Consider the following 20739-nt stretch of genomic DNA (forward strand, 5'->3'; position numbering starts at 1 on the left):
TTCGATGTAGTTTAGATTCTCTTGCTTTTTCTCCTTATAATCTATTAAAAAAAATGACAGATGAATACAAGCAAGCAAGGGCTTCAACAACTTTGTGGGTTTTGTAAATTAACTTCATCAAAATTTCATCCCAAAGTACGGGAGATTTATGCACACACATTCAACTCACTGCTGATTTCTATAAGCAACAAATTAGTGACATAAATAAAAAAAAAATAAATAAATAAATAAACCTCTAATACATTCTCAATTCTCAGGGTTTCGAACACACGGCGTGAAAATCTGGCCAATTGCTTCAAACGCAGTCACACTCCAACTCTCAGCATGCCTTACAATCTGTCACATAAAATACACACACACACACACACACACACACACACATATATATATATATATATATATATATATATATATTATATACATAATATGTAACTCAGGATAATAATACTTCAGAATTACAAGCAGAAAGATGATATCTTTGTAATTTACTCTGATTTTGTCGTCTAACGCGTAAACTGTACTTCCATCTATGCCTGATAAGAGGCCTCCATGGAAGCGTCAGGTAGGTTCTACGTGCATTAATGAAAATGATTAATATTTAATCAACTATATTTACAATAATCTAGTGTAGAGAACAACTTAATTAGCACCTGAGTTTCCATGTTGCGACCACAAAATTCGGTTCGGAAATTGCCAAACTGCAGAGATTCATGTTACATATATTAGTGTTAAAACTCATTTATTTTTTTAAAAAATTGAGATCAATAAGCTTACCTTCTCATTGCTTTTCAATCCCATAGACGGAGAGTCAATGAAAGGAACAAGCAGTTTCAAGTTCCTTCTAATACAATTCCTTACCTAAATACAACACTTTTATAATTAGTTTCTGTAGTTGATGATATAGTGTGTTACACTTGCACACAGTCAACTTATTTTCACCTCGGAATCGAATCGTTGGATCTTCGAATAATCCTTTTGATAGTCATATCGTAGTATGCTAACGATATCATCGACACTCGAAACCGAAAACTCGTCGCTCTGTTTCACATTCCCTCTGCTCGGCCAATCAACTCGATCGATCCACAGATCGTCACAAAAAGTGCAAGAATTATTTATTTTGAGGAATGAATCAAAGCAAGTTACCATTACGCGTCGGTGGTTTGATTGAAGGAAGAGAAGAGCTCAGTGACGCCAAGGACTGCGATTTACAGAATTGCCGGGGTCTTCTCCAACGGATTTGTAATTTTCGAGACTCTTGTTGCGATTTTATTCTTCGGGTTAGGTTTGAATTTGGGGGTCGATTAAGATATCTTATTACTAGATATCTTTTAATCCATTTAATTTTTATCAGTTTAATTGAAATTACTTATTTATCGTTTAAACAAAAATCTGTTGTAAAAAAAAAAAAGTCACGTGTCTGAAACGTGACTTCGTCGTGACAATATTTAATTACACGAATACATGATTATAAAAGCACTACTAAGTTTTTTCAAACATCAAAAGGTGAACCGTTATACATGTCAATGTCAAAGTTAGAGGGTCAATCCTATAAATGATCTTTTTTCAAGTTTCTCATTTAGAGATTTAGGCGTACAAGTATTCAGACGTCTTTTCTCGAGGTGGATGATCCTTGGGGCATCGGATTTTTTCATCAGAACTATAATATTGCTCTAAATTGAGTGTGTTTTGTATGTCTTCTGGCACATGAAAGCTACGTTTACACAAAGTGTTCTATCAATCTATTTTAGTGTTGAATCATTCACGACTTGAGTTCTTAATTTTTCTTGATGTAAAGAGTTTGGTATCTATTCTCTTGGGTGTTCTACACATTTTCTTTTAAGAAAAAGTCTCATGTTAGTAAAAAAAAAAAATGTACATATATACGATTATTTTTTTCGAAAATACCACCAAAAATATTGAAATTGTGAAATACTTGCTTACAAAAAAGAATATTTGTGCCCTATCTAAACTCAATTTCTATCATGTGGAGCGATTTCACTCTGCTTGCATAGTCATCGATATATAGACTTTTCATTTAAAAACAAAACAATATTAAATTTAAACCTAGGAAACCGTGGTAAAAAAGATTCATTTATAGTTACATATCCTTGCATATTAGTATTAGGATACTCAAAATTATACATATTATTAATTGTTAAAAAATAATTAGTTGGAAATAAATCTTTATTTTTCTCCCCTTATATTATAATTAGTAAAGAGTACTCGTTTGTTTCTTGTGGACCAATTAAATCTAGAAAGCTTTTGAATTTGGGGTTGTTTTGTGTTATTATGAGTTGTTCACATTTATTTAGTAGGATGGTATGTGTGTGTCACTTGTGATTAGATTTATGTTTTTTTTCCAGAATGGTTTAGCTGGCTAATTATTCCAGAAGTCAATTTTCAGAATATTAGGTGTGGCTAAATGTTAACAAGGCGTTATATTGTAGTTGTTTGTAAAGATGTTTTATCTTTATTTCTATCTTTCAATCCACTTCAACATATCTATATATTTAACTTTAAGTCCATAGATAAATGAGTTTTATATATATATATATATATATATATATATATATATATATATATATATATATATATATATATATGTAAAAGCGGGCACAATAAAATAAAATAAAAATTAAGGTTTATTAAGTCTTGTCTATGTAATCAATTTTTTTATCGCATATATGTGATCATTTTTAAATATTTCGTTATCCGTGTATTATGAAAAACTAACTATTCTTGTCTGTGCATGCTGCAAATAATAGTTAGGTGTTTTGGTCATAGTATATGTCATTATATTTGTTTAATTTTCATGTTCAAACAAAGAGAAAAGACGTGCAACAAAGAAAGAGGGACAGAGAGCAAATAAGCAATGAAATCAAACATCTTAACATAATTCCGATGCGGAAACAAATCCAGAAACTAAACTAGCTAGTTACAGTTACAGAGAGCTACATTTTTTTTTTTTTTTTTGAAAAAAGTTACAGAGAGCTACATAAATCTATTAAAAAAATATACAAAATAATAAACAAGCGTCTACAAATGAAGTGAACAGTATTTTTTTTCTTTTACATCTCGCATTAAAAAAACAAGGTTTAAAAGGTAATCTCTAGATCACATTTCTAATATATGGGTACAAGAGTGAAGGATTATATATATATATATATATATATATATATATATATATATATATATTTCTAATATATGGGTACAAGAGTGAAGGATTATATATATATATATATATATATATATAACCTTCACTTCATATATGCCAAAAAATCATTAAAATCCACGTGTCCCTTTTACGTTCCATAATTAAGGACACTCAAATATATATATTTGTAGGGAAGGATTCGTAATATTGTTAATATTATCCTCACTCATTAATGCTAGAGATTTGTATTTACCATATGATTGATAATAACAATTCAGGAAAAAAAAAACCCTTGTATATTAACACGCGATAGTCGAAATGAAAATCGTAAACTAATATTAAATTCCTATAAAATATAAATAAGTAAATGACATTAATTAAAAATTAAATGCACCATATTAAAAAAAAAAAAAATATTACCCTAACCTCATCAAGTAATTACTAGGCTTAATAACTAATCCTTCCTCCAAGCGTAAATCAGCAAAGAAAACCCTCCATTATTACTATTACTATTATTTCCGACACTCGACCTCGCGGACGACGAACACGAGCTCCTCGACCCTCCGTCGCTGCTCTCCTCCGCCCACTGAAGAACGCTCGACCACGACGGCGATTTTGACCGCCCCATACTATGTACATTAATGCTATTATTATTATTACAATAATAATAATTATTATTATTGTTATTAGCCTTGTCTGTGGCCATCATCATCGCCGGCGAAGACGAAAAACTCTTCCTAAGAAGCTTCCTCTCCGACCCCGCCATCTCCGGCCAAACCCCTCCGTCTCCGACCTGAAACACGAACACTCCGTGTCCTTTTCCGTCCCCGCTCACCCAATTAAACACGTCCCAAAAAAACTCCACCTCGGACCCATCGTCTCCCACGGAGATTCTCTCGTTCCCTCTAAACTTCCACGCAAGCCTCTTCACGACAAGTCTCACAACGCCATCGATAGTGACTCTCATCGTCCCTCCGGCGCATTCAATCCCTATTATCTCGGTAATTGATTTAATCACAAGCAAGAACGAAGTCAGACTCCATTATTAGAGGGGGGTTAATATGAAATTATAAACTCGGGGGACTTATTTTTAAGTTTTTTTTAATGTATAATAAAAACGAAAAAATAAAAATAATAGTACAAAAAATATGCAACTTTTTTTTAGGGGCTAGTTCGATGTTAAGAAGAAAAAAAAAGTAAATAAAACCTTGCATACAAAAAAAAAAAAAGGTTAATCTCTTAAGGGTTATTAGAGAAAATAATAGCTACTAAATAGTAACACATTGACTTGCGTCGTACGTAAATCTGGTAGAAAATTATGTCATTACCTATCTCCCGCCGAGATCCAGAAATCACCGCCCTGGATGAGAACCGCCTACCGCGCCCAAACGCGTGTTCGCGCCGCGAGATCATCACCGGCGCGTTCGTCGGCTTGTCGGCGCGCCGAGCCAGATCTTCCGGAAGTTCGCCGAGGAAGAAGTCGAGTCTCTCGGCTCGGCTCGGCGCGAGTGCCAGGTGGAACCGCGACTCGGGCTCGGCGGACGATCCGTGGGTTGCGAACTCGGCGCGAGAGAAGTCCCAGTAGAGCCTGAGCTTGTTCTTCCCGTTGTTTCGACGGGTAATAAGGGTTAGGGTCTTGGATCTGGATTTGGGTTTGGGTCTGAAGAGAGAGAAATGGGGCGGCCGGAGGGAGATTGTTGCGGCGGCGAAGGAGTTGTCGGAGGCGTGGACTGTGAGGGTGTGAGAGGTTAGGGTTTTGGACCACGTGAGAGTCAGGTACGTCGGAGAATCGAAGAGTTCAGTTTGGTATATGCATGTTATCAAGCTGTGGTTTGATTCTTGATCGTCTTCTTTTTCTTCTTCATGATCTTCACGATGATGAGCTGTCTTTGACGATGGCGAGCTTGGGTGACTGAAACACGATGGGATGATCATCGTTGTCGTGTAGCCAAGTTTGAAAATGGGTTTTAGAGTGTTTATATACCAATCATGATTATTATGAGTATAATAATAATGTGTTTGAAAAAGCCTGTTATTAGTGTACAGTTTTCAATCATGCTGTTGGGGCTCCTCAATTTGCGCCTTTGACACCGTTGTGAGCTGTGTTGCACTTTGGTTTAAAATCCCAGGGTCACTTTCTATATATATATATATATATATATATATATATATATATATATATATATATATATATATATATTGTATGAATATGATCATTCAAAATGGAATTTTTTTACCCATCTCAAAAGTATGGGATTTTTATTTTTTATTTTTATCGAAAAAAGTATGGGATTTGGTGGTGGTCTTGATGAGCTCTTTGTTGCCTTGGTCCGTTGATGAGAACTTGTTTTTAAAAAAAAGTATGAACGGTTGATGATTAGACAGAGAATTTTTTTTTAATTCTCAATATTTAAACTAAAACAGCGTGTGGGCCAACATGTACTAATAAGGATTAAAATTATGCGGATTCCGATTGGAAATCGGACCAGAATCCGTTTATCTTTTAGAGTCTTGATACCGCTATGTACAAGATCGAAATTTCCGTGGATTCCGATCAAACCTCTCCGATTTCTATCATTTTTCGGGAAATCCTTTCACTTTTCGGTTGTCTTTATGCAAATTTTCACTGCATTCCGATAGAAATTTACCGGGAAATCGTCAAATCTCGACAATTCTTAAAATCTAATAATATTTAGTAATTTTCATGAAATTTGTTGTGAGTTTTTTATAATTTAGTTCAAATTCTTAGTTTTTAACTTCATTATTGTGTATAATTGGAGTTTGTATCTAAATTTTTTTGTTACATCTGAAAATAGGGTGTAACTTTGAATGTCTATTTCGGCTTTTTTGTTAAATTAGTGGTATAATTTGAAATTTTATTTATAATTAACAAAATTCATTTTTTATATGAATATTATTATTATTATTTTGATTTTGTATTTTGTATTGAAATATATAATTAAGTTTATGTTGAATTTTTGTTGACCTATTACATGTAGATATTTTTCATTTTTATCTTATGTTATGTATGAATTTTTAAAAAATATATATTTACTATATTCCTCTTGATAAGTACGGCATTTGACAGTATTACCCTTTTCTATGTATTTCACGGTATACCGTCTTACCACTAGATACCAGCAAAATCTGAGTCCCGAAACGATAACGGTAACGGTATTTCGATCATCTCCACACTCCATTTATTAATTGAATGTAGTTGTATTTTTACAGTAAAGGTAACGATATTTCGATCATATCTCATACTATTATTTTTACTCTTTTTATTTGAGATGGTCTTTTCACTTGACAAAGATCTTTTTAAATTTTTGACAAGAATGTAGTTGGAGACTAATCGTATGAAGCAGATTCTTTATGCCAACGCTGGTGGAAATTTGATGTATGTCATAGTGCACACGACCAAATTTAATATATGCGATTAGTCTTATTTTGTTATAATATCAAAGTGTGATACACTTTGACCAAAACCAAATATTTTACTAGAAGACAAAATACATCGGTATATAATTATACTTCATTGGCGATGGGGTCGTCAAGGCGTTCGTAGTTGTTGAGAAAAGGCACACGGATGAGAATCTGACTGATATTATTATGAAAGCGGTGATCGTGATCAAATTTTGATATTTTTGCGACTTGATCAACGTCACAAAGCTGAACAATTAGAGGAAGACTACGTAGAGAGTGATTTGACGAAAGTTTTCAATGTTGATAGTTGTTGTTCAGTCCCGATTCTTCTTAAATCCAACGTAGAGATTTGTTAACATGGGTTAATACCTTTGCTTGGCTTTTTTGAGCTAATATTATGTACATCTATTGAACTCATGAATATGATTTAGTTTGAAATCAATAGTACGTAGCTGGTAATGGTGCCTTAACCATAGAAGTCAAAACTCTCCTTGTACCAAACATCACACAAAAAAATTATGAAATAGAGTTGTGAATAATGTTGGACAAAATTTAATGCAATACTATTAAAAGTGTAACCATAATATGAATTCATGAACTGTATCAATTCGTAGTCATCTATATAGTTTAGATTCTCTTGCTTTTTCTCCTTGTAATTTTTTTTTTTAAAATGACAGCTAAATGCAAGCAAGCAAGGGGCTTCTACAACTTTATGGGTTTTGTAAATTAACTTTATCAAAATTTCATCCCAAAGTACAGGATATTTATGCACAGACATTCAACTCACTGCTGATTTCTATAAGCAACAAATTAGTGACTGTTAATCGCGTTTTTGGATTAGCACTAAGAACCGTACGTCTGTGTTTCGATCTAGGATCGGATTCAATGATCGTACGTAGGTTAAGTTTGGTGAAGTTCTTCTCTTCTTGTCGTTTATGTCTCGTCAATGAATTTGCTTCGTGCTTCTCGCGTTCGTCGGGCTCTTGAATCTTTGTTTCTTTGAGTATTCAACCCTTTGAATCTCTCTCTAAAGCCTTGGTTTCAACCCGTAATCTCTCTTGACTTTGCCTTCAACCCTTTGATCTCTTTCTTCGAGTCTTCACGTCATTGTGTTCTTCACGTTGCTCATTGTTCTTGGATCTTCAAATCCTTCGAGTTCCTTACTGGGTCTTGAATCCTCGTACCTTCACCTAAGCACAAGAAAACATGAATCTAGAGGGACGCGGAGGGTTTTCCCACGGCGCGCGCTCCGACGCTCAACATTAGTCGTGTTGTATTGTGTTCTTGGTGAACGATTTATACTCGTCTTTATGTTTTCTAGAGAGAGAAAGTCGTGGTGTAATTTTTGTAGAGTTTTTCCAAGTTGAGAGAAACTTACCTTGGAATGAGAGTGACATGGGTATTTATAGTGCTTTTGAGGTACATAAGGGACTTGGTTTGAGCCAATTGGAGGCTTGTGGGTCATGTGGAAGTTGGCGACAACCTGAGTTGGCGTCAAGGGGGAGGTTGGCGACAACCCGACTTGAAGGCTCTTTAGGTTGACGTCAAGGGGGAGGTTGGTGACAACCCGAGTTGGAGGCACTGTGGGTTGGCGTCAAGGTGAAGGTTGACGACAACCCGAGTTGGCGTCAAGGTGAGGGTTGGCGACAACCCAACTTGGAGGCACTTTAGGTTGGCGTCAGGGGGGAGTTGGTGTTAAAGACTTGGCAGCTAGAAGGGTTGGCGGCCACATGGGAGTTGGTGACAAGGAAAGGGGTTTAATTGAGATTTTATGGCTTATATGGGGTTTTTTGGACCCTTGTTTGTGAGTTCGTCTTAAGTGACTTTGACATGAATATTTTATCCATAAGATGGGCTTGAACTTCTTTCGAGAGTTTGATTTGAGATTTGACTTCAAGAGCTCTGTTCGTGGGCTTGGGCCCCACGAATTGACTTGGCGTGTCGTTTTTTATTTTTGAGGTGTCGTTTTTAGCTCGCAAAAAAAGACAGACATAACAGTGACATAAATAAAGAAAAGTATTTTTAAACCTCTAATACATTCTCAATTCACAGGGCTTCTAATACTCGGCGTGAAAATCTGGCCAATTGCTTCAAACGCAGTCACACTCCAACTCTCAACATGCCTTACAATCTGTCACATAAAAAATACACACACACACACACACATATATATATACACACATAATATGTAGCTCAGGATAATTATAATACTCCAAAATTACAAGCAGAAAGATGGAATCTTTGTAATTTACTCTTATTTTGTCGTCTAATTCGTAGACTGTACTTCCATCTATGCTGATAAGAGGCCTCCATGGAAGCTTCAGGTAGGTTCTACGTGCATTAATGAAAATGATTAATATTTAACCAACTATATTTACAATAATCTAGTGTAGAGAACAACTTAATTAGCACCTGAGTTTCCATGTTGCGACCACAAAATTTGGTTCGGAAGTGTCAAACTGCAGAGATTCATGTTACATATATTAGTGTTAAAACTCATTTTTTATTTTTTTTTTACAAAAATTGAGATCAATAAGCTTACCTTCTCAATGTTTTTCAATCCGATAGACGGAGAGTCAAAGAAAGGAACAAGCAGTTTCAAGTTCCTCGAATACAATCCCTTGCCTAAAAAACGTAACTTTTATTATTAGTTTCTGTAGTTGATGATAATGTATTATGTTACACAGACAACTTATTAATTTTCACCTCGGAATCGAATTGTTGGGTCTTCGAATATGCAATCTTCGGCATAAATCGAGCACGAAAAGTCCCCTATTCATTGTCGCCGTCACCAGGAAAACATTACTTTATTTTTTAAAATAATTAAAAAAAAAACAGATTAAAAAGTATTTAATTACCTGTAACGAAATACGCCTTTTGATAGTCATATCGCAGTATGTTAACAATATCATCGACACTCGAAACCGAAAACTCATCGCTCTGTTTCACATTTTCTCTGCTCAGCCAATCAAATCGATCGATCCACAGATCGTCACAAATAGTGCAAGAAATATTTATTCGAGGAATGAATCAAAGCAAGTTATTATTACGCGTTGGTGGTTTGATTGAAGGAAGAGAAGAGCCTGAGAAGCTCAGTGACGCCACTGACTGCGATTTTCAGAAACTCCGGTGCGCGAGTCTCTCTGTTCTCGTCGTCGTTTCGGCTCGAGAAGCACTGAATTCTACGCCTATTCTGTCGAATTTAGAAACAACAATGAAAATGTAATAGCGAGAATCTATAGAAGTGATGAAGATGGTGATTATTACTCTAACTTTAATACCTTAATTGTTGGCCTGGGATTTTGTAGGCACGATGTTGTTGGTACTACTACTTCGAACAGGCTAGTTTTAGTTTTCGGAATCAACAATCTGAGTTCTGCCATTTCGGAGAAGAGTCAAGTCGGTCAAAGCTTTCAAAACTACCGTGACTTTGGATAATATTGTATTTTCTATCTTTATTTATATATGGTTCTCGTTTATCCTCCTTCCCTGATCAGAAAAGTATGACCATGTTACTTGGAAATGTAATTCGTAATTAGTTAGTGATTCTCTTAGCAAAAAAAAAAAAATAGTAATAATATTTGCAATTTATAGAAGAGAAATTATATAAAGGGTTATATAGCTAAATAGCCTCCCAGTTTAGACGGTTTTGGATTTGGCCATCATTTAGTTAATTTCGGGTTAATAGCCAGATTCATTAATTTACACAACATCAAAATACCAAAATAATCTCAACTGTTCCCGCCATGCTGAAAATAAAAACATTTAAAACAAAATATTCGGATAATAACTGCTCGCGGTTATTGAAGAGCATCATTAAGATCATTAATTAATTTTTTTTTCTATTTTCTTGGTCATACTTTGACCGGGCTTTTTGTTAAATTTAAAAGGTTTCTTCTTCCTCTTCCCGTCACTCTCTTTCTCTCTCTCTCCAAAATTTCATTTCATTTTTTTTTTCCTCAAAACTTCAATTGATCATATCTCTATCGTTTGAGCTCCGATTTGGGTGATTCCAAGTGCTATGAACTCGTGTCGAAGAGAGGTTCAAGAAAACACCCATCATGCTTGCTAAAAATTTCAATTCATTGTCGTGGGAGATCGCTGGAAAAGACCTCCGCACCAATGTTGAGTTTTCCAATCACCGGAGGGAGGTGGTCTTCACCGTCAGTATAAAAATGAAGTTCATGACATGGGTAACAAAAGCCCTCATGAAATTCCTCCGATCGGTGGTCGGAGATGCTCCGTTTTGCTCGAGGTACGTTATGTTGATGTGTTGTAATTTTGATGAAATTTTCGTCATGGTATTTAGAAAGTGAGATGTGTAGGGTGGGACTAATGGCTGATTGTATCGTTCTTGCTTGGTTAAACTTTGTCGTTGATTTTTTTTTTCTCGTGCTCCCTGTTTGGTCTGATGGGTTTGGATGAATTGAAGTTGTTGAATTGATTTTTGTTGGTTAAAATTGAAGGCTGAATTTCAATCGCAGGCTCTGGTTATTCGGCAAAGTCTGGGGCGTCATGTGTCGGTGTTGAGGAAGGCGGATTTAGTTCGATTTGTTTGAGAAGCGGTTAATATTAATATTTTTTAGAAGCAATTAATTGTTTGTTTACAGAAAAGAAAGAAGATGGGTAAGTGATTTGCGTGACGAGGAAGATGAGTTTCAATGGTTATTTGGTTGTACAGAATATGATGATTCGTTTTTGTTCGGATGGTGTATATTCGTGTAAATACAAGTATATTTACAGTATATTCGTGTAAATACAAAACATATTTACAATATATTCGTGTAAATATAAAGCATATTTACAGTATATCCGTGTAAATACAAAGCATATTTACAGTATATTCATTGTAAATACAAAAAATATTTACAGTATATTCGTGTAAATAAAATGAAAAAATTCTGGAAATATTTTGGACGTTCTAAAATTATGAATATATGGAAGACAAAATAATATCAATAAATGAAGAATATATTTACAGATTTTATCTATAATGAATTGCCACGAAAATAGAAACTAATTAACTAAAGTCAACGCTGAAAACTTCCAAATACATAACAATAAATACCTGGAAACTTTCAAAATCTGCTGGAAAAATTCAAATTTCAAATTTGAAAACTTCCCTATTCGGTTTCAATATTTGATTCGAAATTTTAAAAAAAAAAAACTGCCTAATTTAAAAAATCTGCCGAATTAAATTAGGGTAAAAGTGTAAACTTAATTCAATTAATAAACTGTCACGTAAGCAATATGGCTATTTACATGAAATTAACGAAAAGTTGGCTAAAACCAAATTGCTAGTGTTTTAGATGGCTACACAGCCAATTATTTGTTATATAAAAGTGTATATTTTGTAAATTATTTGCTGGACATCAAATACTTGTTTTTGGATAAGAATTTAGTAAAGAGTGTTCTCTCATTTCATTAAAAAAAAAAATTATATATATATATATATATATATATATATATTAGTAATAATTTTGTGGGCACAATCTAGTTATTCGTTTACATAAGTGACCATATTTTTAATTAAGTATATAAATTGGAATACAGAACATTCTAAACGTTTTTCCTATTTGACACATTTTTACCAATATCTCAACTGAGGTCGGTTAATAAATTGATTCTCCGGTTACTGTTAATAAGACGGTTAAAACTTGCCTTTCTGCTGTGCTCGGAAGCAGCTGATCCTAAGTCCAACGACTAAATCTTGACAATTATTTACCGCCCAAATGAGCTGTCACCATTTTGGCCCACGGACATCACTCATCTATCTATATTTTGCATAGTTGTCACTTGTCAGTGTCACCAACAATACTCAGACTAAGAGAGCTCTCACCGCCGTTAACAGCCGGAGATGGCCAACTCCTCCGCCGCCGAACGGCCGTTCAAGATCATCGCCGGCGCCGACGCTTTCGGAGCCGATCTGAAAGACTCCGTCGTAGCGCACCTCCGATCCCTCAATTTCGAGGTCGAGGACCTCCAAACCACCGCATACTACTCCGCCGCCGCCGAGGTCTCCCGCCGCGTCTCCGCCTCTCCCTCCGACACGCGCGGCCTCCTCGCGTGCGGAACCGGCGCCGGCGTCTCCATCGCCGCCAACAAATTCCCCGCCGTTTCCGCCGCCACGTGTCTCTCCGCCGCCGACGCCGCAAACGCCAGATCCATCAACAACTGCAACGTCCTAGCTCTCTCCGGACTCGCCACTCCGCCGTCCTCCGCCGTGGAGATCGTCGAGGCCTGGCTCGACACGCCGTTCAAATCTCCCTGTCCGGCCTCCGGGGATAAGCCGTGGCCGGAGGAGATTCAGTCGTTTCTCGATGAATCCTTGTCGGAGATCCCCAAAATCGCCGCCGGCGCAGATTCTGGTTGCTCTATCTGCTGCCTTGTGAAGAGCAGGGAGTTCACTCCGATCGATCCGATCCCCGGCGGCTCGATGAAAATCGTGAGGGAAACTCCGACGTCTGCGATCGTTAGGTGAGTAAAGCTTGACATCTTTAATCACAGAACTAAATATTACCGTCTGGCTCATGTTCTGGCTTCAATGGATTGGAAAATAAGGTTATCTCGTTTGGTATAGTAATTACCGGTAGATAGTGACAACCGATACAGAACAAGTTATTTCCACTTCTCTTAAATCCATACAACCAAGGTCTGTAGAAGATAATTCGTATGTGAAGTTTTTTAACTGATAAGACGATCAATTGAATGATATGCTATTTAGGTTAGGAAAATTTCGGTATAGTTATCAACTTTGATGTGAACGTTGATCAGGTTCAAGGCGGGGAGTGTAGAACCAGCTCACCACCACACGTTCGGGCACGATGTGATGGTTATGAAAGGGAAAAAGACGGTTTGGAATCTGAGTAAGAAAGAGAGGTTTGATTTGAGCGTCGGTGATTATCTCTTCACTCCGGCCACAGACGTTCACAGGGTCCTCTACGTCGAGGACACCGAGTTCTTCATCAAATGGGAGGGCCAGTGGGATTTGATCTTCGACGAGGATTTGGAGACCGCAAAGAAGAACATCGCCGCAGAGGAGGGACACAAGTGAACGTGAACGACAAGTCTTATGTTTTTACTTAATGTTGTGTAAGAGTGTGAATTGTGAAAAAGTGAGTAATAATCACATGATGGTGGAATAAAAACAGGTAACTTGTATCATTGCTATAGAGAGTACTTTAAATACAAAAAGAAAAAATAGAACCCAACCGAATTACATCTTCTAATGAGAAATGAAATTAATTGATTGATTAGGGATTTCAGACAAGACTAAGCTCATCGGTGGTGGTAGTCTGCTCGAGAGATTGAATGGCCAACTTCTTCTTCAGAGCGACCAAGTCTTCACCGGCATCGCATATATAGGCAGAGGCTTGTCTTCCTGACAAAGTCGCACCTTCCATGCTGTCTATGTAGTCCTGTGCACACGAAAAAAAAAAAAAATTAATCCGAATCTCAAGCAGTGGCCGTAGAATAATAACACTTAACCCGGGACTTGGTTCGTTTGTGATTGAAAGACATTCGATACCTGTTTTGTGTAAGACCCGGCCAGGAAGAAGTTCTTGATGGGAGTCTTCTGATCGGGCCTGAATGGGTCCATTCCGGGGCCCTCTCGGTAGAGGGATTGGTTGATTTTGACGACAGAAGACCATGTTAATTCCAAGCCTTGGGCAGATGGGAATAAAGTCAGAACCTGGAATAATCAAACGCAACCAATAAGTCAATAAATAAAGAACAGAACAGAACATCATTGCGATCTAGCTGGTCTAGTAGAGTAACCTGTTCCGCCACTTTTTCTACAATTTTGTCATTCGTCAATCCCATGTACGGATCGCCCGGAGTGATAACGCACCTGAAATGATCGTAAATCAAAGCGTTTCATACGCATGAAACAAACCACAAAGATTTCATGCTCTGCAAGAAAGTGTTTATGTAGAAAGTTCTTACTGAAGAAGTGAGCCTTGTCCTTCAATGTAATAGTCTGCGGGTGATGTTAGAGCCAGATCGGCAAAGCATGAAAAATCAGCATCAGGGGTATATAGAAGGTTATCCAATCCCACGGCTTTCTTTGATTGCCTGTGATTTGAAAAATAAATAGAAATTTTTAAATAAAAAATCTTAAACAACTAAAAAGGTCTTGAAATGACACAAAAAATGCAAAAATAAATAAATCACCTCGACCGTTCTAGATCCTGCATCTCGGTGACCCAGCCATTGTATCTAAGTTGTACTGTGATTACAGGAACTCCTTCTAACTCGTAAATGTTGTCGAAGAATTTGGATTCCCTCCATTTCTTTGGAAGCAATTTTTTTATTCCGGGGACATCACACGCTGCAGAAAAAACATCACATCAGCGAGTCACTATAGCCACACATGAACAAAAGAAAATTACATTGGACCTACTAACAAACCTGCAACGTACGCATCGGCTTTGACAACTTTCTGCTCAGTGGCCTATAAAAGAAGCAAAGATCACTGAACATATGCTCTGTGGAAAATTTTAAGTTTAACAATACAGAATTAGCTTCAAAACTTACCCGGGACATGGCTAACCCTGTAATATATGTTTCGCCATCGGCAGACTCGTCGTATTGTACCTCTCTACATCCCCATCTTAGATGAAACCTATTTAACAAACCATAAACAAAAACAGTAGTTACAGATGACCTAAAATTTGAAATCAGTACTCCTAACTGCTAAATCTCTTCAAACAAATTGGACATCAGGTGAATAGTTCATGACCATAAGTTTGCCAAGTCTGGTGATCTATTAGCCTAATATCTACGGTGGCTCTATCGGCACACTCATCTTGGACAAGATATTATTATGTTTGGCCTATGCTCGGGCAATATACACCCCGGTATTTTTGTATTATAGGAATATGAATAAAAGGAAATACAATAGGTGATAACATACATTCGAGAGGTCCGTACTCTACCAAATATGAATTTATTCCTCGCAATAGACTTCATGCATCATTCATTACATTTTCCCGTATTCTCCACCAATCACTGTTATTTATAGACTAGCTTATAGAGATATATTTAACCCACTAACTATATACACTTAAAGTCTCAGTTCCTAACGTGGCGTGACCTTATATATGTAAAAAGGTACTCCCTTCTTTTTTTATATTCGATCCTAAACACTAATCACACCAGAATATATAAATAAAAAATATGCAAAAATTACCTGCCGCCACGGTCGGTAATGTACTTTCGGATGGGCCCACTCAAGTAAACATCCGGAGAGCCTTTTAGCATTCGGAGAAGAGAAGCCTCGGTCTTGGTGGCGAAGAGCGAGAATATCGTGAGCATGCAACGAGCGCTGATATTGTCACAGTCGATGAAGCCGAGCGCGTACGCCACCGGGTCCCACATCCGAGTGATGCTCGTCCGAGTCCCTCCCTTCGACATGAACCACTCTGTGAAGCTTATCTACGCGACACATTCATTTTCAACATCCATATTGGTAATTTGCGTGACCTTGTATATGCCGAGAGTGAGTGAAAGAGACAATGAATTCATACTTTGTCCAAATTTCTGATGTCAGCCATGGCTCCATCTGGATCGACAATGGCTCTAACTACCGGGCTTAATGCCAGCGCAACGGCGTTTCTCGCTTTATCATATGTCTACACAGTTACACCAAGGGAATTAAGTTTGTTTCTATAATTATCTTTAATAAATAAGGACACGAGAGTAACTAAAAAGGAATACATTTAGCTGATTTGTGGCAAGGAATGCACGAATGCCGTGAATGGGTGCTCCGACGGGGAATCGAAAGTCGAGTTCTGCAAAATCAGGAATTCGCATTTGGAACCCATGTAGAACACAATGACAAGCATGTAGAGACTAACTACATCAGAGAAGAACGGTAATTAGAACGTACCTCCTATTTCACCTCCTTTGTTCACAAAAGTATGAGTGTGATCCTTTACAAGAAGATTATCAGTTGCACCAACCTATAGGATTAAAAACAACAAACAGAGTGTGACTGTCAAACCCCGGAAAGGGATTAAAAAAAAAGTCCAATAAATTGAATGAGATTCCCCTCAGTCACCTTTCTCATCAACCGGAAAAGGTTGTTGTAGCAGCCGAAGAAAACGTGGAGCCCCATCTCAACGTGGTTACCTTTCCTGTCCACAAAGGATCCAACTTTTCCACCGATGAAGGGACGCGATTCGTATATGTCGACCTGAATTATACCACGCAATCGGAATTACTTTCAACGGGATAATAATGATAAAGGATGGTTCATTGCAAAAGGCGAAATGGATTACCTCGTGTCCCTGGTCCAAGAGCTCAACCGCCGTGGACATTCCGGCGAGACCAGCTCCGATGATCGCCACCTTCAGCTTCGGTCCTCGGTAGTGCTCCGGCTCCGGCGGAAACAATCCTTTTGGAGCTGTGAGTTCAGCCAATTAACAAATCAGTCCACGACGAACCAGGATTAACTCAATTTGATTCAACTCCAATTCAATCATGTTTCACAAAATCTAGTTAGATTGAACAAGCAGAAATCTACTGAATAGATAAATAAATTACTAAACTAATTCAGGTGCCACTTTGTAGCCACTACTCGGTTTGCGATCAGAAGATTACATTCTATGATCCATCAGATATATTGAAAATTCATCCAAAACCTAGGGCTATCGGAAATCAGAGACTCTCGGTTATCAAAGAGTTGTGCATATGAAGAAAAAAAAAACAAACGGTGAAATTGAGATTACCGTAAACACTCATGTCGGAGACATTGGAGTCCAGAGAAGAGCGAACAGACAAGGTCCGGTGGTTTCTGATCGGAGAGCGAGTAGATACAAATAGCCCGGCGGTTTCCAACCGGTTTCCGGTGACCGAAGCACCCGATAGAAGAACGCACGAAGCCATTACTCTCTCCTATTGCTAGTTAGTTATTAACGGGCATAATCCAGGTTTGAGAGAGGTATAACAGTGTTGAAGGACAGATAATTTATAGGCAAGCCGAGCGAGAGAGAAAGATACGTATCTGAGGCTCAGAAAATGCTGAGGTTGAGAAATTTGCAGGTCATTCACAGGTTAGAGAGAGAGAGAGTAATTGGAAATTGGAAATCGGAAGTTAATTAAAGCTATTGTTTAATAGAAGTTTCTGGACAATTGAACACTGTCCAGAAATACGATTTTCCCACTGAGGAGTAGTGTGTTATCCACTTTGACGCAATATAACAATATTATTCAAGTGTAAATGTAATATTCTTGTGTCATGGTTGGAACTCGTTGCTTTGTGGATGTAAATACGTGTTAGTTTCAAAATATAGGTCATAATTTATTCTTTTTATATTTCCTAAATGCGCTTTGATAGTTTCTCAACAAAAAAAAAATAATAAATAAAAAAATAAAATAAAATTGCAGTTTGGTGGTAATATGGGGTCTGAACTTTTTATTGGACCTGGCCTGCTTTCGATTTTTGATAATTCGGACGGAGCAGCCCAAACAATTTAATCGAAAATACCTGCACTTCATTTTTAATACCTTTTTCGAGATTACCTTACTTATCAACTTTATTTCACGAATGCCTATTTTTGTGTATGCAGATACCAAATTGCTCTTCACGCTTCTTCTTGTTGGGAATGTTTATGCTCATGTTAAATGCGAAATAAATATAATACTATTTAATAGCATGCAAACAGATCGATGGGATAAAGAATGATAACTATTCAAGAGATTCTCGAAAACATACATATATTTTTAATCTCCCGCCCTTCTAAACCCTTAATTTATCATAAATAACATAAATATACTTTAAATTCAGAATGTGTCGTATATATACCTTATTTTGACTTTTTCTTGACTTTGACATTTTTCAACAACTCAATTTTGCCCTTGCGTTTTTAACATTATAATGTAAAAGAATATATATATATATATATATATATATATATATATATATATGTTTAAAGTGTATGCGTTTCTTTGGTTTTTATGCCATACCTAATAAAAATGTAAACAAAGCAGCTAATAAAAATGGTATTTTACCAATAATCACCACAAGAACACAAATCCATTTTTGCAACGATCGAATCTTAACATCATGCATGATAACCATCAACGTCATGGTACCATAGAATCGGAGCCGATATGATAGTGCTTTTTCGGCCTTGAACATCACCGGCGTTAGCGGAACTTTGTCCAAGTACGACGTTAATGTTTCATGGCCTCAAATGAATATAAGGGTTTCGAAAGATCTATTAAAATTTGGAGGATTGCAATTAATTGTTTTTTAAGCGATTAGGGATTTGAGAATTGGCGTCCGTGTTCAGCCAGTCTATCTCCATGTCATCTTTTTGACACTGTCTCGACGTTATTCACGGCTTGAGCTTAATCTAATTGTTTATTATTTACAGGCTCATAGTTTTTTTAATGAAAGGGTTCGATTAATAAAAAAAATATAGAGAATTTTATAGCCATAATTATTTGTATGACGGCCTTTTAATTTTTTTTTTACTATAGAAAAAAACAAATAATTAAGGATGAGATGTGTTAAACTTTTTATCATCGTGTCGTCGAGCTATTTTTCGCAGGATCTCCCCTAAAATATTGTCACCGCAGTACCCCACCACCCATCAATGCACAGTGTTCTTCAACTCATCTTTACTCTTGATGGTGAAGATCTCCGCAATGTCGGATCCGCTCTTCTCCGACGTCGTCACCACGAAAATTCACTCTTTTGGTTTCGCCAACAGCAAGTTCGAGGACTGGCTACCATGACCAATAAGAACATAGGCGACAATTTACAAATTATTTGTTAATAAAGAGATTTCAATCTCAATTGCCTAACAAAACACACGTGATTACAAACCATATACGCTTAAAACAAATAATTCACTCAAAGATATGTTTACCTTATTACAAATGAAAACACACAAAATACAATGTTTAGAAGGTAAATTATATTGAAAATTCACAACACAATCACGCACGCAATCTATTTCAATAAAAAAAAAAAAAATTAGATTCGTCGGGCATGAATGAAATGTGTTTAATTGTGGTGAAGAAGAAGCATGAATAAATAAATAGATTTTCATTAAAATTAAAATGTTAAAAAAATATGGATAAAATTGAATTATTCAAAATTTGTCAAAAAAAATAAAAATTAAAAGTAAAATATATACCATACTTTGTTATTTTACGGTAAATTGATGGTACAAATGTCACAGTATACCTGTTGAATTCCATCTTAAAATCAATTGATGTCAAGTGAAAATATCTAACTAATATATAAACACATGTCAAACAACTAATGCAGAATTTTCCTACTTCAATAACAACATAGCATTCGCTTAAGCCTCAATACTAGTATTAATTTATTATATATGTGATTTTCCATACACGTATCTCGAACTACTATATGATTCTACAATGATGACTAATTAAATTAACGTTATCATTTTATAAAACGCCTTCTAAAGTAACCAAAAGCTTTAACTTTTCTTTCATCTATGAATTTTAGTGTCCGATAATTGATATTGTGTCGGTTCATCACTAGTTCAAGTTTTTCTACAAAGTGGATAATATTTTATTTTTTTCGTTCTTTTCCACAAAGTTGATATAATATAAACGGAGTAAATATTTGTGGTGATCTAGTGATGGAGACAACAATAGTATGTCTTTTTTTTATGCTAATAATGTTGCTCTTTATATAAATTAATATAAGTTCCACACCTAACGCGTTTTGAGTCTAAAATTTGGCCTCAAACATAACTTACCGTCGGTCAAAAAGGATAATAGTTATAAATAAATAAATAATCAAGATCCTGATTTTGGATTCATTACTTTGCTTTATATCTTAATCTTACCTTCATCAAAATTTGTTTTCAAAATTTTATTTATGTAGTCGAGATCATGTAATTTTTGTTTTTTAAAAAGAACAACACGTAACTTAGCACTTGGACACTTTTGTACATGTTACGCTCGGTGGTTGTCCTGCCACTTTGGTTACCACAATTCCAACGTCGATAAATAGAAGAAAAAATGTAAAGCTCATGACAAGGAGTCGTTTGATGAAAATGCCAAACATAATGTTAATCTAGCATCATTTATTTAAAGTTTTAAATAAAAGGGTTCACTTATAGAAAAAAAAAAGTTATTATCGGTCACTGAAAATTGTTTGAGGTGGAAATGTT

General features: G+C 36.2%; 5 protein-coding genes across 6 annotated transcripts; 1 reads left to right on the forward strand and 4 right to left on the reverse strand.

Moving 5' to 3' along the window:
• Nucleotides 1-37: 37 nt before the first annotated feature.
• LOC149382298 (uncharacterized) lies at nt 38-10100 on the reverse strand. Of its 2 annotated transcripts, XM_089601855.1 has the most exons (9): nt 9859-10097; nt 9628-9770; nt 9436-9533; nt 9284-9349; nt 9120-9202; nt 8990-9036; nt 8830-8908; nt 8574-8708; nt 7278-7389 (listed from the first exon to the last, which is right to left on the reverse strand). In XM_089601855.1, exons 1-8 carry the CDS (start codon nt 9958-9960, stop codon nt 8619-8621), a joined length of 708 nt encoding a protein of 235 aa, XP_089457981.1. In that variant the 5' UTR covers nt 9961-10097; the 3' UTR covers nt 7278-7389; nt 8574-8618. The 2 variants fall into 2 exon arrangements, with proteins under 2 accessions (XP_089457982.1, XP_089457981.1); XM_089601856.1 differs by lacking the exons at nt 7278-7389; nt 8574-8708 and adding an exon at nt 38-336 and having other exon boundaries at nt 9859-10100.
• Nucleotides 343-1325, reverse strand: LOC149382299 (uncharacterized). The gene is made up of 4 exons (XM_089601857.1): nt 940-1325; nt 775-858; nt 651-698; nt 343-569 (listed from the first exon to the last, which is right to left on the reverse strand). Exons 1-4 carry the CDS (start codon nt 1144-1146, stop codon nt 528-530), a joined length of 381 nt encoding a protein of 126 aa, XP_089457983.1. The 5' UTR covers nt 1147-1325; the 3' UTR covers nt 343-527.
• Nucleotides 3474-5148, reverse strand: LOC149382300 (uncharacterized). Its single transcript, XM_089629877.1, has 2 exons — nt 4483-5148; nt 3474-4144 (listed from the first exon to the last, which is right to left on the reverse strand). The coding sequence occupies exons 1-2, from the start codon at nt 5087-5089 to the stop codon at nt 3609-3611; spliced, it is 1143 nt and encodes a 380-aa protein (XP_089486003.1). The 5' UTR covers nt 5090-5148; the 3' UTR covers nt 3474-3608.
• Nucleotides 10101-12364: 2264 nt separating the features above from the next.
• DRT102 (DNA-damage-repair/toleration protein DRT102) lies at nt 12365-13818 on the forward strand. The gene is made up of 2 exons (XM_089630175.1): nt 12365-13054; nt 13352-13818. The coding sequence occupies exons 1-2, from the start codon at nt 12435-12437 to the stop codon at nt 13629-13631; spliced, it is 900 nt and encodes a 299-aa protein (XP_089486301.1). The 5' UTR covers nt 12365-12434; the 3' UTR covers nt 13632-13818.
• ZDS (zeta-carotene desaturase) lies at nt 13748-17792 on the reverse strand. The gene is made up of 14 exons (XM_089630174.1): nt 17311-17792; nt 16861-16985; nt 16641-16775; nt 16470-16542; nt 16298-16371; nt 16108-16212; nt 15771-16015; nt 15116-15203; nt 14990-15032; nt 14753-14909; nt 14525-14653; nt 14357-14429; nt 14106-14270; nt 13748-13995 (listed from the first exon to the last, which is right to left on the reverse strand). Exons 1-14 carry the CDS (start codon nt 17465-17467, stop codon nt 13840-13842), a joined length of 1725 nt encoding a protein of 574 aa, XP_089486300.1. The 5' UTR covers nt 17468-17792; the 3' UTR covers nt 13748-13839.
• Nucleotides 17793-20739: the final 2947 nt, after the last annotated feature.

This window comes from Urtica dioica, chromosome 11 (assembly GCF_054948205.1).
Source record: "Urtica dioica subsp. dioica isolate 48M chromosome 11, U.dioica_male_clone48M_v1_H2, whole genome shotgun sequence".
In the NCBI taxonomy this organism is placed as follows: Eukaryota; Viridiplantae; Streptophyta; class Magnoliopsida; order Rosales; family Urticaceae; genus Urtica; species Urtica dioica.